Source organism: Histomonas meleagridis (assembly GCF_020186115.1).
Source record: "Histomonas meleagridis strain 2922-C6/04-10x chromosome Unknown contig_10, whole genome shotgun sequence".
In the NCBI taxonomy this organism is placed as follows: Eukaryota; Parabasalia; order Tritrichomonadida; family Dientamoebidae; genus Histomonas; species Histomonas meleagridis.
Window position 1 is genome coordinate 119,715 of NW_027150747.1, and position 14,249 is coordinate 133,963.

A 14,249-nucleotide genomic window follows, 5' to 3' on the forward strand; every position below is an offset into this window, starting at 1 on the left:
AAAAATTTGTAATTACTCAAATTAATAGTTATTAGATGGAGAAATGACATAAGTTCCATTTGTATAATAAATAAATAAATAAAAATTTTAAGAAAAATTGAAATATTTTCACCGATTTTTTATTTATTTATTCTTCCACAGACAAATAAATTGGGAACAAAGGTTTTCTTTTCTTCTCATTTTCCTCCACCCAAATATCAAGTAAATGGTATCCCACGCGCAACGGAATGAATTTAAAGTCGACAATTTTCGTTTTCTCATCCTTTTCAAGGAGCATTTCGCACTGTTTCGTTACTGGCTGTATGTTACCTGTTCCGAAACATATTTTTATGTTACGAACATTATCGGAAAGATTCGTAACGCGCAACTGAAGCGACGAAGGTTTCATCAATTTATATTTCATCATTGGCGCATTAATTAATAGGTCAGATGCCTTCCCAAGACAATTAATGGGGTAATGAAGTGTATACTCTTTGTTTTCGATGGAAAAAGCAAGTGAAAAAACTAAATATAATTGATTAATATGTTGGGTACCAAAATCGTTAAGTGGTTTCAAACAAAAACAATAAGAAATGGCATCCCCATCGGACAAAAGTTGTGGTCCGGTGGCAGTCTTAATTATGGCAATTGATGATGAATACATTAATTCATCACAAAATGAACTGTCAAAGCGGAGATCGGCTGAAAGAACTGGTACCGGGTTTTTGAATTGTTGTGGAAGTTTGCAATGTACTTTAATTTGAAATATGATGGACTGTGATGTAGTAAAGAGATTGTAGGTAACAGTAAAAGGACGGTAGGACCAGAAGTGCTTTGTGGCAACAAATTGGGGATTGTTAAGGATAAAAACGGAAACAACAAATTTATTGGCAAGTGATTTGGGTACTTGAACATGAACTGGAAAATAATACTTTCCGGATTTCTCAAATGGTTTGATGTCAGGAAATGAGTCAAGTTGTGAAATGGATTCTTGCATTAACATATTTGGTTGATGTTGAACTTTCTCAATATGTTCTGCATCAGAAACTGTGCAGTAAATTCCCATATTGTTAATAGAACAAAAGCAATTGCTAACTTCAACAAAAATGATTGATGTTTCACAGGGAATTAGCCAATCTCGCGTTTGAATATTTTCAATGTCAATATCACTGGTAGAAGGAGAATATAATGGGAAAATAATCCTGTATTTGGTGTTTTCTTCTGTGAGTTTTCTATTGATCCAAAGTTGATCCTCCATTTTTGTATTGAAAAGCTTTGTTCGAAATTTATTTGATAGTTATTTTCATATAACATGTCTATACAAAGGTAAAATTTATATTTGCGAGATTTAGGTTAATAAATGATGTGTTAATTAAATATGTGTTGATTAAATTATACAAACATTTATGAATAATATAAAGGCACAATATATCTGTAGAATAGTTTCTTCTCAATAAATAATTTTTAATGTAATATTTTAAATCAATCTTCCAGTGATTATGCAAATCTTTTGGATGTTTTATTTCAAATTAGAGTTACTTATAAAGCTTTTTTTATCATTTACTCAAGCAACTTAGCAATTTCGGAATCACCCTTTGTGGATTCATAAAAACTTGCTGTTTTAAATTATTTATAAATAATTATATATATCATATGATTCAGTAGAAAAAATTAAAATATCTTTTGGAATTTGATTATTTAATAAATAATTTTTAATGATATAAATATTTCCAATTTTCGCTGCTTCATTAATAATAGAATTATCAATTTTCATACCTTTTTTTCAAAAAAAAAAAAAAAAATCAAAGTTTCCATTGTCAATACAAATATTTAATAATTTTTCATTTAATTTTTCTAACTTATTCTCATATACATAATGAAAGATATCATTTCTATGAAATTTAATTGCTGTTTCATATGCATCTTCAAATGATGAACGATTTTGCTCACATACATGAATAATTTCTTCATTTCCACCTGCAACTGCATATTTACCTGTATTATTTACATTTGCTCCATTCATAAGTAAATATTTAAAATTTAACTGAAGAAAAAAATGCTGCATAATCAATTAATGTAATATTTTCTTTATTAACAAATGAATAGCTTTCATAAAGTGATGACTCAATTTCTTGATTAAAATCAAAATTACTTTGTGATGATATTTCTTGAAGTTTTTCTATTTCATCATTTCGAATTATTTTTGCTATTTCATTTGGATTATGTCCTTCTTTAATATATTTCTTATGAAGCTCCCAATCATTCTTTGATAGATCTTCATAATTATCCATAAAAGCGGAATAAAAAATATCGCCTAAAGTGTATATTTTGTTTTCATTTTCTGATTTATAGTGTGAAAAATATTTTGATCGAATCTTTCGAGTAATACTTTTATCAACTAAATTTCGTTCAATCATTTGTTCAAGAAGATAATATGCTTCTTGTGCTTCAATTCTAGATATATGATGACTAAAAATATCTATAATGTTTGGGTTGTCTTTGCATATGTCAATTTCTTTTGTTCGAAGTCGTTCCAAATAATATAAATATAAATCATTTATATTTATTTGTGAAGAAAATGCCGAATAAACTAAAAGACATATGATAAGATTGAAAGAAATTGGTAAATTAGAATCAAATAAATTTATTGTTTGATTGTTTCCTCAAGATTATTTTCATTTAAATTAAATATGATCTGTTCAAGTTAGGTGAACCTCTTTGTGTTTGTTTGCTCACAAAATCCAATGAAAAAGTTCTCTTTCCACAGCAATTTCAATTCATAAAAATTTTGAATATAATTTCAAGCTTAAGCCTTAAGCAAACAAGTGTTTATGCTTCAACACGTTTGGACACTCAAGCAATTGCTCTTAAATCTTAAAAACACACTTTTTATAAATTATTGAAAATGATTGAGATTGATCAAATTATTCATGCAATTATGAATACTTAATTTCTTCGCTAAATTCATCCAAAACCTATCTACGAGAAACAATTTTTGAGGAAAATAGGAAAGAAAAAATATAAAATGTAGAATTAAATATAGAATAAGAAAAATATGGAAATGACCATTTTACTTCTTTAAGGTTGCTGTTGTTTCAATTACTGGTGTGTTCAAAAGAGTTCCAGCAACTGGGCACATCTTTTCCTTGACTTCATCAACAACAGCCTTGAGCTGTGCTTCATTCATATCAACATCAGCAAGAACTTTCATCCTGATGGTTTCCATACGGCGTTGTGGTTTGTTTGTCCATTCGCCTTCAACATCGACAGAAATTGATTTAACTGTCTTGCCTCTCTTTTCGAGTGCAAATTTGATACCATTACCAGCGCAAGCACCAAGACCCATTAAGAGTAAGTCTGGTGGTGTTGGTGCTGATCCAGCTCCTGCTGTTGTGATAATTCCTCTTCCTTGGCTATCAGTGCAGAACCATTCGGAGCCGACGATGTTTTGAGCATGAGTCTTCCAAATTTCGGCGGCAGAACGACGGAATGTAGAAGTGAGCATTGAAAATGTGATGTGAAATAAGAAAATTGACAGTGATCTCAAAAACGCTAAATTGCATTCAAAACAAATATTTTACTGAAAATTTGAAAAGGGATGATGAGCAAACATAATAAGAATTGCCCAATAATTTCATTAATATTTTTGATTTATTTTATAATATAGTAAAACCTTTATTGAGTTAATCATTAAAAATGATTGAAAATGGATTAATACTTGTAAATCATAAGATAATACTGTTTTTATTTCGAAATTTTTTGATAATAATATCTAAATTGAATAACTTTGTTCGTATTCACTCTCAAAAATAAATTTGTAGAAACCACCCAACGCTGGAGAGCTCAATTTGGTAATTAGGACGATAAAAAATCCTCGAGAGGATTGTAATACGCAATCATTTGCACATTTAAACCCAAAAAATTTGTGAAAAAAAACATAAAAGAACCAAAATTTTTAGTTAATATATTTATTAAAATTTATATATAATTTTGTATAAGAAAAAAATGTTGTATAATCATATTTGATTATTAAAATGACAAGGAAGGCGACTGGATAAAAGGTTTTGTAATTGTCTTAAAGTCATAATGTTGTCAACTCAATTTCAAATTAAAAATAATCCTTTGATTATGATCATTTTAGATGCTGATCTGATAGTAATAAGATGTTTTTGTCATGCAGTTCATTTGATATTGTTCTTGTGCTTATAACGATAAATAAATCAAATCAATTTTTTTTCAAAGACTTTTGTATTTCGCATGGCCTCATAGATCCAAATGGTTTTCTTCATAATCAGTAAATTTTTTGTAATGTCATTTTAGCATGGGATTTAACCTCGCAATCATCATATGACAAAAACTTAAACTTCCACTCAGCAAAATCAAATTTCTGAACTCGTTGAAATTTTCATAACTTTACACAAAATCTAGATTCAAAATATATTTGGCCTCGAGCTCTATTGTACCACTTTTTGAATGGTATTTAATTTTGAGCACTATTAAATTTGACATCCCCACAAATGAACTTGAATTTTAGACAAAATGATGCTAACGCTTATCGAAAAAGCGACAAACGAAGGAGATCTTTATTCACACAGATAGACGAGGCACCACCGCCAGATGTCTCAAATGCAAACAATCCGAATATCAACAATTTTTTATTTTCTGATCCAAATCAAATCAAAAATGTCTTAATCAACTCACCATTCTTGTTTTCATCCCAAGTTACTAGTCAGTGTCCAACTCCAGAACTCATCAAAGAAATTTTAGATCTTTCGTTAACAGATAACCCAGATATATCAGCCCGTGCTCTAAATGCTCTCTGCGATATATTCGAATCATATCCAGAAACTCGAGATTTTCTCCTTGCTCATAATTTTCATTTACAAATAGCCAAATTCTTTGACAACATCATGATTATTTCACACCTATTTGATTTAGCCAGCATTGAACCCAAAATTATTAGCGATTTGGTTGATGCAGGTTTAATCAATTCCATCATTGACAACATCCAAGGGTCTGAACCAAGTTATTTCCAAACTGCCACATCCTTATACATATATATTCTTAACCACGGATTTCCACAAGCATTTGAGCGAGTTGACGATCTTCTTATCCGGCTCACATTTAATGAGAACAAGCGTAATCAGCTTTCATCTTTACAATTTCTATATGCAGTTCTTCCATCAGTCATCAAATATCTTCGCAGTAATTCCTTTTTCGATGTCTTTTTACCACGAATTCTCAGTTTTGACATGAACGAACTTTCCGTAGCCTTTAAAATCATCGAACGAATATCATATTTACGCGATTATGCTGTTTTATTATATCAAAAGAAGGTTGTTCCTATCATCCACAGATTGTTTTTGATGGAGGAAGAATTTAGTGATCCGAATCCCAAAATTTCAGCGCTTAATATCCTTACGAACATATTCATTCTTGGCTCAGAATATGCGACAACACTTTTGAGCTCTCCGATTATCGATGATGTAATGAGTTGTTTTAAAATGGGGCAATTTGAAGAACGACTTGCATCTGTTCGATTCATTACGTCAATGATAATATATATGTCCGATGACCAACAGATTCAACGATTTCTATGCGATAACAAAGTGCTCGAAATGCTAATGGAAGTGTTGCAAGCAACTTTAAGCGATTGCTTTTTGGATATCCTAATGGCTTTCAAAATATTATACGATAAACATCGCTGCGGATTATTGATCGACGAATTTGATCAACAGTTTATGGAAATTTACGGATCCACAATTTTCGTGGACACGCTAAACAGAATATTAAACACAGAAATGAACTTTAGTAACGACGACTATAGGAAAATGATAAGTTTGATAAATGAGTTCTTGGAACAGCTAAGTAATTAAGTTAAGAATGATGATGTTTGAAAATAAAATTTTTTAAAAAAATTTCTGTTTTTGGTTCCGTTGAGGGAAAATACGTTAGTAGCGGAAAACAATAAAAAACCGTTTCCCCACTTCACTATATTCACGAACATTTTGAATACATTTCAACGTTTTTTCAAAGCCTTTGAATGAGTCAGAAATTTATAACGACGGTTCGTGCACTTTTGCAGTTAACGAACTTCTAAAGTTTTTTGCGACATATGTGTAACATATTCTCAAATTTGTTGACAAAGAGAATTAATTATGAGAATATTGGGGCCTAACATATCGTTAAAAATATGGTGCCCTTTATGAGACATCGATATCATGAATATTTTATTGAATTTCAAAAAAATGAATTTTACTGGTTAACTAAACTTATATCAGTAAATACTACAGCAAGTTATTTTCTGGTGATTTCAATATAATGTTATTATTCCTAATATTTATGAAAAGTGTGGTGCACCCAAACCCTCTATAAAGATCAGCTATTTTGGTTCTAATTATATATTAAAATATCTTTTTACAAGAGCTGAAAGATTAATTCAATAATTTCATTCTTTTTATGTAATCATGAAAATATATCACACTCATTAATATTAAATTTTTGTATTTTTAAATGAATACAAAATATGATTTTTATTTTGCTCGAGCTCAATCCTTTTGGATGATGTACATGTAGTGGAAAGTTCCTTTTTCAGTTGGTTTTTCTATTTCGATTGTATCGGAAATTTTGAGTCGATTTTGACCTTTGAAGTATACATTTCGCGTGTTCGGAGTTCCATAAGAAATGACAATGTATGTGCCGCCTGGCTTAAGGACACGTGAAACTTCTGAAAGAAGTTTCGAAATTAGTTCATTGGATTTATTGGAACAAATAAGTGAATCCATAGTCCCTTTGTCAAAAACATAATCAAACGTTTCATTTTCGAAGTTTTTCATTTCAAGACAATCGCAGCATTCAAAAGATAAATTATCTTGACCTGTGTATCTTTGCTTGTTTTGCTCAATAACAATGTTGGAAACATCAATTCCAACAACACGTTCGAAGCCCTCTTGTGCAAGAGAAAAAGAAACAGATGAATTTCCACACCCAATTTCAAGAATTTTACCTTTTGTTTTTAATTGTGGAAGAAGAGCACCTTTAAGAGAATCCCATGTTTGGTACCATTCGAAAGGCTCTGGTTCTTCTTCATAACGGGTATTCCAATAACTTGGTTCAAAATAATTTGGTGCAGGATGATTAAGGATATTTTCAAGTTCCTTATCGAGAATTTCATCTTCTGTTTCTTTGTTTTGTTGCACATTTTGTTGTGTACCAAGAACAAGATTCATGAAATTCATCGGTTTCATCATTGTAAAATAATTAACGGTTTTCAAAAATAAACGTTCGAAAAAATTAAAATTTGTTTTTTTGGTTTTTATTCTAAAACAACTAGAACTAATGTTGATTTACAAGTTTTTAGACTCTTGGAATTTAGGTACATTTCGTTCATTAACTGGGATTTCACACCAATTAGGTGAATGATCTTCTGTTGCAAAATCAAAATCTTTAACATTATTCCATGGTCCACATGAAGAAGGAGATGATACATCAAACGGACCAAACCTTAGCTTGTTACATTTTTCGATGATAGGATTTCCATAAACAGAAATGTAAAAATCACATTCACTTGTATCATGAATTCGAAGCTGCTTCAATGATAAAACAAACTTGCATCGGTGACAACCTGTGATGCGTGCACTTCCTGTGATATGTGGCACAATGATAATGCTATCTTCAATTGAATTTAATGTTAAAGCTGGAGTTTCATTTGGAATAAGAACTGTGGAATTTTTAACTTTGTGTAAGCTAACCAATTCACCATTGCATTGATGTACAACGCTTTGGTTCTCAATATCATGAATTGTCCATTGAACTTTATTTTCATGAGTTTCTTTAACTTCATCTTTACTTATTAGTTGAGATGCTGGTTTCATATTTTGAGATGAAGAAAAACTAAAAATAGATGATTGTCCTTTTGTGATAATTCGTGATTTTTCTAATGCCTTAAGATATTTTTCTTGAAAGTAACGAGGAAGGAGATCATTTCCTTGCCGTAAAACTTCTAAAAGAGAATTTACTTGAGCATTATGAGTTGAAGCGTCTGGATTCTTTTCAGAAATTAATCTGTTAACTTGTTTATCAAGCTCTGCTCTGAACTTTTCTGCATTTCTTGAAGATAGATATTGATGAAGGAGATCTTCCATCGAAGATTTGTATAACTTTTTTGTTGGCTAAAAGCATAACGTATTATTTCAAAGCTAAACTGTCACCTTAAACCGTAATAAATAAACGTTTTTAGCGAACCCGCCCCAATATCTTTTTTTCTTCCATATCTAAATCATATTGTATTTCTTTCTAATGCCCTTATTCATTGATGAATGTAGCAAAGTTAATTGCAGATTTTATCCATTTCTCATTTTTAAAGTTAAATATTAATTCGCATATAAAATTAAACAAAATTTGGTAGCTTAAATAAATTATTGTAGAACTGTTGTGCCTTTAAAAATTGTATGTGTTATGGATTTAGAAATATATCATAAAAATAATATCATAGTTATAATTTCGAAAAAATTAATTATTTTATCAACTATCCCAGAAAATGATATTTTATACAATAGTCAAATTAACTGGGATTGTGATGAAGATTAATATGTTTAAAATATAAAAATATTAATAATTCGTCGAGAAAAATGCGTGTGAAAGAAGACTCTATTTTAGCCCCCATAAATTGAGTAATTAACATTCAATATATTGAATTCGTAACTGCTGACAAAAAATTTGGAATAATGGGAAACATAAATACACTGCCACAATTAGACCAAAAATGTCAAAACTTAGATTTATCTGGCTCTGGACTTCAAAAACTCCCTTACCACATTAAAAAAAGTAATAATCTTAAATTCCTCTATTTAGACAGAAACAAAATTCAAAATCTTCCTATGGGACTCACGAAACTACAAACCATCAGTCTCCAAGACAATTTCACGAACAAAATTCCAGATCAAGTTTTCGAAGCATTGATTTCATATACTTCGCTAACACAAATAAATCTAGATGACAACCATCTCACTGAAATTCCAGTGGAGTTAGAAAAAGTAGAAAATTTGGAAACCCTTTATATAAGAAGTAATGATATCAACGTTTTGAAAAAATCAAATTTCAAAAAATTGAGCCTTCTTGATTTGTCATGCAATTCAATCCAATCTGTTCAATCAATTCCGGAATGCGTAACATTTTTAAATTTAAGTTTTAATCTGATCAATCAATTAACTTTTTCCAGTCAAATCCTACAGAGATTAAACCTTGCAGGAAACAACCTTACTGAACTCCCTCAAGGTGTTGTTTTCCCCTCATTGAGGTCATTAGTAATTCCATATAACAAAATCATAGATATCACAAATATCAAAGAATTTGCTCCAAATCTTGATCTACTCAATGCGTCTTACAATTTAATAGATAAATTCCCTGAATTACCCGAAAATATTACAAGTGTATATCTTGACAATAACAAATTGACGACAATTCCACCCTTAGACAAATACTCCAAACTTAGTCTTTTATATCTATTCAAGAACGAAATCACAAAAATCCCTAAATTACCAACTACGCTCAGAGATTTTGAAATTTTCGGCAACAAAATAACAGAAGTCGAAGCACAGTCATCTGAATTCAGTATGCGTAGTGTCACTCTCAATGATAATTCATTTACTGATATACCACATTTTGCGAATAATATTTACATATATTCAATTTCATCAAATTCCATTACGCAACTCAATGTTAGCAACTTATGTAATACCATTTGTAAACTTGATATATCATCTAATGGCATAAAAGAAGTTCCTTCTGATATATTCCTTCTTCCAAACTTAACACAACTTTTTATGCATAATAATTCTATCACTTCCATACCAGATGAATTTTCTAATTCGAAAATCGAATATCTTTCGATTAGTAATAACCCAATAAATGAATTGCCTAAAGCGCCTGGAACACTTACAATTCTTTATGCTGCATGTTGCGAATTTAATGAATTCCCTGATGAAATATTGGCTGAAACTAAAATCTCGACATTAAATCTTTCAAATAACAAAATCAAAAGTATAAAATTGTTGCCAACATTAGAGAAGTTACACATGTCATGTAATGAAATCACTAATATCCCTGAGTTACCCGAAAAAATTAATGTGATTGACTTCTCTCACAATCAAATTTCTTCATTTGAGTTAAAAGGAACACATAATTCTTTGACAGAAATTGATCTTTCTCATAACAAATTAACAAATTTCACTATTAGTGAAAGATATCCTTTATTAACAATACTAAAAATTGCTTACAACTTAGAGCTTTCAAGTTTAGACCTCACAAACATCCCTTATCTCGACTTCTTAGATATAAATCACACGAAAATCAAATTAACGAAAGAAGAATTGGAGAGACCGTTTACCGAAGTTGTCGTAAACAAAATTGAAAACGTTACAACACCGTCGACAAAATATTTTGACTGTGTAAACGTCGGTTATGCTGAGATGAAAGGAAGCAGATCTGAAATGGAAGACTCATTAATTATTCGCCAAATCAAAGAGCCTAACATTGAGATTTATGCTGTGATTGATGGTCATGGCGGGACTGATACAGCTCGTTATGTTGCATTCCAATTGCCAAAGATTATAATAAACGGTCTCAAAGATGGCAAACTTTCCAACATCAGTGAAAAAGTCAAAAATTCAATCGAAACAACCGTTAAGCATTTGAAGGAAAGGAAGTTTAGGGACGGTGCAACAATGGCACTTGTCGTAAAGCATGGAAACACCATCGTATGTGCTAACATTGGTGATTCAAGAGCTTTACTTATAGAAGAAGATGGAAAAGCAGAACATCTCCTTCATGATCATAAGCCTTACTTGAGAGATGAAATTGAAAGAATAAGAACTGAAAAAGGTGATGTAAGAGATAATAGGACAGACGGAATTTTAGCAATTTCAAGATCAATTAGAGACTTCGAAGTAAGAGGAGTAACAGCTGAACCAGACATTGTGCAGATAGAAATTGGAGAAAATGTCAATAGATTGGTGCTTGCATGTGACGGAGTTTTCGATGTAATGTCTGTAGAGGAGGTTGGAATGATTGTAGAAAGTGAAGAAGACCCATCGTTAGCTGCGTATAAGGTAAGGAATGCAGCTTTCGCAAAAAATAGTTATGACAATATATCTGTGATTGTTGTAGACTTAAAGCCATAAAACGAATGATTTTATGAGTAAAATGTTTCTTACCAACCACTCAGCCGAATTCCAAAGTTATTATTCCTTAATGAAGCTGCTTGTCTTGAAACCATTTTAGAAATTATAATAACACAAAGTGAACACTTCAGTTTTTGAATATAAATCCGATGATTATTCATTTATTCGATTCTATCGTTGGGAAACCTTTCTGAATAAACAATGGTAATTTTTTAGATTAAGTATATTTGCAACATTTATATCTCATCCACAATATATTTTGGAATAAAGCCATGTAGATTTATCAGCACAAAAATCTTCACAGGTTTTGTAGAATTTCATAAAGTGAAAAGTTTAGATTTCAATTCACCTGCCCAATCAAATGACATGTGATGTGAATTTGGTCAACCAAATGAACCAAATCAAATTATATATTTTTACAAGAAATTTTATAAATGTTGCAAACATATTACTTGTATTGGGAATAGTGTTTGTGTTATGTTGGAAGTTTGCTCCAGATTTTGATAATATGTCAAATGGAAATTTAATTTCATACAAAAAATTGGAAAAACTTGAATTTAATGAATTGGCGGTAGAGCTTAAATCTAACAGCTTAAAGAGGTTCCAAAATATTTTTTATTTTGATTATGCAAATCATCCATTATTCCCTGATCTTTTATTCGAAAATTTTACGAATCAAGTGCATCATAATCTTCTCGGCAATACACACTCTGAGTCGCCTAGTGCTGAACTTTCTACGGATATAATTGATGATGTTCGAAGATCAATTCTCTCATTATTGCATACAAATATATCACAGTACACAGTTATTTTTACATACTCTCATTTTCAGGCTTTAAAGCTTATAGCAGAAGCTTTCCCATTTAACAATAAGTCAACTTTTTATTATTCTGAAACAAGTGATTTGAACATAATTGGCTTAACCAATTTTGCAATAGAAAAAAATGCAAAAGTTCAAATGTTAAGTACGAATAATTTTGTTACAACCAATTCCCCATCAAATCTTTTTATGTTTCCTCTTGTTGATTGTTTTGATGGATCTGTTCTATCAATAGAAACTATGAAAAAACTCATTTCTACAAATGATACTGTTATTGCAGATGCATCTTTGTACCTCCAAAACCATGATCTCGATCTTTCGCAAATACCATTTGATGGAATTGCATTAAGCTTCGAGAAGATGTTTGGCTTTCCAAACATCGGCGCTCTTGTGGTTAAGAACTCCTTGATAAGTACCATAAAACGACCATATTTTGGTGGAGGTACTTTAGTATATGCATTAACAGAAACAGATTTTGAGAAATTAAGATTATCACCATGTGAAAGGTTCGAAGATGGGTCTTTACCATTCATATCAATTCTATCTTTGCAGAGTGGTTTTGCATTTCGTCAACTTTTAGGAATTGAAAGATTGCAGGCGCACGTTAAATCTATCGTCGAACACACTTTGTCAAAACTTGATGAACTGGTGAACGTTAACAAATTAAAAATAGAAGTTTATGGAACAAATCAAGAATCTATTATCTCATTTAACATTCTCGATAAGAAATCAAAAATTATTCCATACCAGAAAGTTATTGAAGCAGCATCTGAATTTGATATATATCTTTTGGGAGGATGCCATTCAACACCAACAACATGTAAAAAATCACTTAAAACATCAGAAAACCAAATAAATGAAGGTATAGGTTCGCTCCAAGTTTCGTTTGGTTGGGCAACGACAAAAAAGGAAATTGATTTTTTAATACAATTCGTCAAGCACACTGCTGAGATTTCGTAACACCACGTGTAATTATTACGTAAAATGCAACAATCAAAATTTAGAGAAAGTTAATTGTAATTTCATATATTCAAATTTGTAACATATATTTCGATGACTTAATATAAATTAACCAAACTGATATGTTTTCACTTAATTTGTTTGTTTGCATTCTTAATCAATGAAATGCTTATTAATTCTCTAAATAACATCAAAAAAGAATGTCCACTTTTTTATAAACTTCATAAATGCACTTTTTTACTGTGGGCAGAAATTTTTGAATAAATTAACCGGAAAAGTTGTTGAAATGACTTTTCATTTTTTTTGGTTATGGAAACGAGTTCACAAGAAAATAGTAATGAAAAACATCTTAAAGTTGTAATTACTGGAGACTCATATGTTGGGAAGACGTCACTTCTTAACCGACATTTTAAGAATGATTTTACTGATTATATTACCTCGACTACTGGGATTGATTTTTTTGTTCATGAGTGTCAACACGAAGAGAAAAAATACATAATATCAGTATATGATACAGCTGGCCAAGAATCATTTAAAGGAATCACAAAATTCTTTTATCGCGAAGCAGCCGCTGCTATTTGTGTATTCGACATTTGTGCCGAAAACACTTTTGATAATTTGGATTTCTGGATTCGAGACTTCCAACAAAATGCACCTGATTCAATCGTATATATTGCTGCTAACAAAATAGATAAAGTCACCGGTAATGAAAACGCCGTTCCAAATAACAAGGTGTTGAAATACGCAAAGAAGAAAAACATAAAAATATTTTTCGCTTCAGCGAAAACTGGAGAAAATGTTTCGCAAATGTTCGAGTCACTGTTCAATGAACTTTGCACACGTGGAGGTAATGCTCAGATAAAGATTGGACTTGCGCAAAATACGCAGAATGATGGAAGCTGTTGCTAATAAAATGAATGAAATTTTTCTCGTCGCAATGTTTTTGAGATTTTAAAAATGACGAAACTAAATAATAAGCAACGATAAGGAGAACGATTTTGTGATTTCGCTAATAATTGGATTTGCTGTAGCAGAGTATGAAATCAAAATAAATGTTTATGAAAATCGCACATGTATAGATATTGTCATTTAAGTATAGTTTTTTGTGGAGTATTAGTGAATATTTTAGCAAGTTTTTGGGTATTTTAAAATATCATCGTAAATATGAAACCAATTTATGAATAGGAAGAAAGAAAGAAATATGAAGCAGTGGTGAGTCGAATCATCAGTTAAACACCATTGCAAATTGAAAATAGAAAAGGTTTAAATCTAAAGCATACAAGTTAAAAACGCAAAGTCTATATCTATAG

General features: G+C 30.7%; 8 protein-coding genes across 8 annotated transcripts; 4 read left to right on the top strand and 4 right to left on the bottom strand.

Annotated features, from left to right (window-relative positions):
* Positions 1 to 127: 127 nt before the first annotated feature.
* GO595_000404 (uncharacterized protein) lies at positions 128 to 1,045 on the bottom strand (the record flags this gene model as incomplete). Its single annotated transcript, XM_067917123.1, has 1 exon — positions 128 to 1,045. One exon carries the CDS (start codon positions 1,043 to 1,045, stop codon positions 128 to 130), a length of 918 nt encoding a protein of 305 aa, XP_067779392.1.
* Positions 1,046 to 3,049: 2,004 nt separating this feature from the next.
* GO595_000405 (OsmC family peroxiredoxin) lies at positions 3,050 to 3,484 on the bottom strand (the record flags this gene model as incomplete). The annotated part of the gene is made up of 1 exon (XM_067917134.1): positions 3,050 to 3,484. The coding sequence occupies one exon, from the start codon at positions 3,482 to 3,484 to the stop codon at positions 3,050 to 3,052; it is 435 nt and encodes a 144-aa protein (XP_067779393.1).
* Positions 3,485 to 4,496: 1,012 nt separating this feature from the next.
* On the top strand, positions 4,497 to 5,855 carry GO595_000406 (uncharacterized protein; the record flags this gene model as incomplete). The annotated part of the gene is made up of 1 exon (XM_067917145.1): positions 4,497 to 5,855. One exon carries the CDS (start codon positions 4,497 to 4,499, stop codon positions 5,853 to 5,855), a length of 1,359 nt encoding a protein of 452 aa, XP_067779394.1.
* Positions 5,856 to 6,527: 672 nt separating this feature from the next.
* Positions 6,528 to 7,208, bottom strand: GO595_000407 (putative methyltransferase; the record flags this gene model as incomplete). The annotated part of the gene is made up of 1 exon (XM_067917156.1): positions 6,528 to 7,208. One exon carries the CDS (start codon positions 7,206 to 7,208, stop codon positions 6,528 to 6,530), a length of 681 nt encoding a protein of 226 aa, XP_067779395.1.
* Positions 7,209 to 7,325: 117 nt separating this feature from the next.
* GO595_000408 (tubulin-folding cofactor C) lies at positions 7,326 to 8,123 on the bottom strand (the record flags this gene model as incomplete). Its single annotated transcript, XM_067917167.1, has 1 exon — positions 7,326 to 8,123. The coding sequence occupies one exon, from the start codon at positions 8,121 to 8,123 to the stop codon at positions 7,326 to 7,328; it is 798 nt and encodes a 265-aa protein (XP_067779396.1).
* A 735-nt stretch (positions 8,124 to 8,858) lies between these two features.
* On the top strand, positions 8,859 to 11,159 carry GO595_000409 (protein phosphatase 2C; the record flags this gene model as incomplete). The annotated part of the gene is made up of 1 exon (XM_067917178.1): positions 8,859 to 11,159. One exon carries the CDS (start codon positions 8,859 to 8,861, stop codon positions 11,157 to 11,159), a length of 2,301 nt encoding a protein of 766 aa, XP_067779397.1.
* Positions 11,160 to 12,168: 1,009 nt separating this feature from the next.
* Positions 12,169 to 12,939, top strand: GO595_000410 (molybdenum cofactor sulfurase; the record flags this gene model as incomplete). Its single annotated transcript, XM_067917190.1, has 1 exon — positions 12,169 to 12,939. The coding sequence occupies one exon, from the start codon at positions 12,169 to 12,171 to the stop codon at positions 12,937 to 12,939; it is 771 nt and encodes a 256-aa protein (XP_067779398.1).
* A 309-nt stretch (positions 12,940 to 13,248) lies between these two features.
* GO595_000411 (ras-related protein RAB1BV-like) lies at positions 13,249 to 13,848 on the top strand (the record flags this gene model as incomplete). The annotated part of the gene is made up of 1 exon (XM_067917201.1): positions 13,249 to 13,848. The coding sequence occupies one exon, from the start codon at positions 13,249 to 13,251 to the stop codon at positions 13,846 to 13,848; it is 600 nt and encodes a 199-aa protein (XP_067779399.1).
* Positions 13,849 to 14,249: the final 401 nt, after the last annotated feature.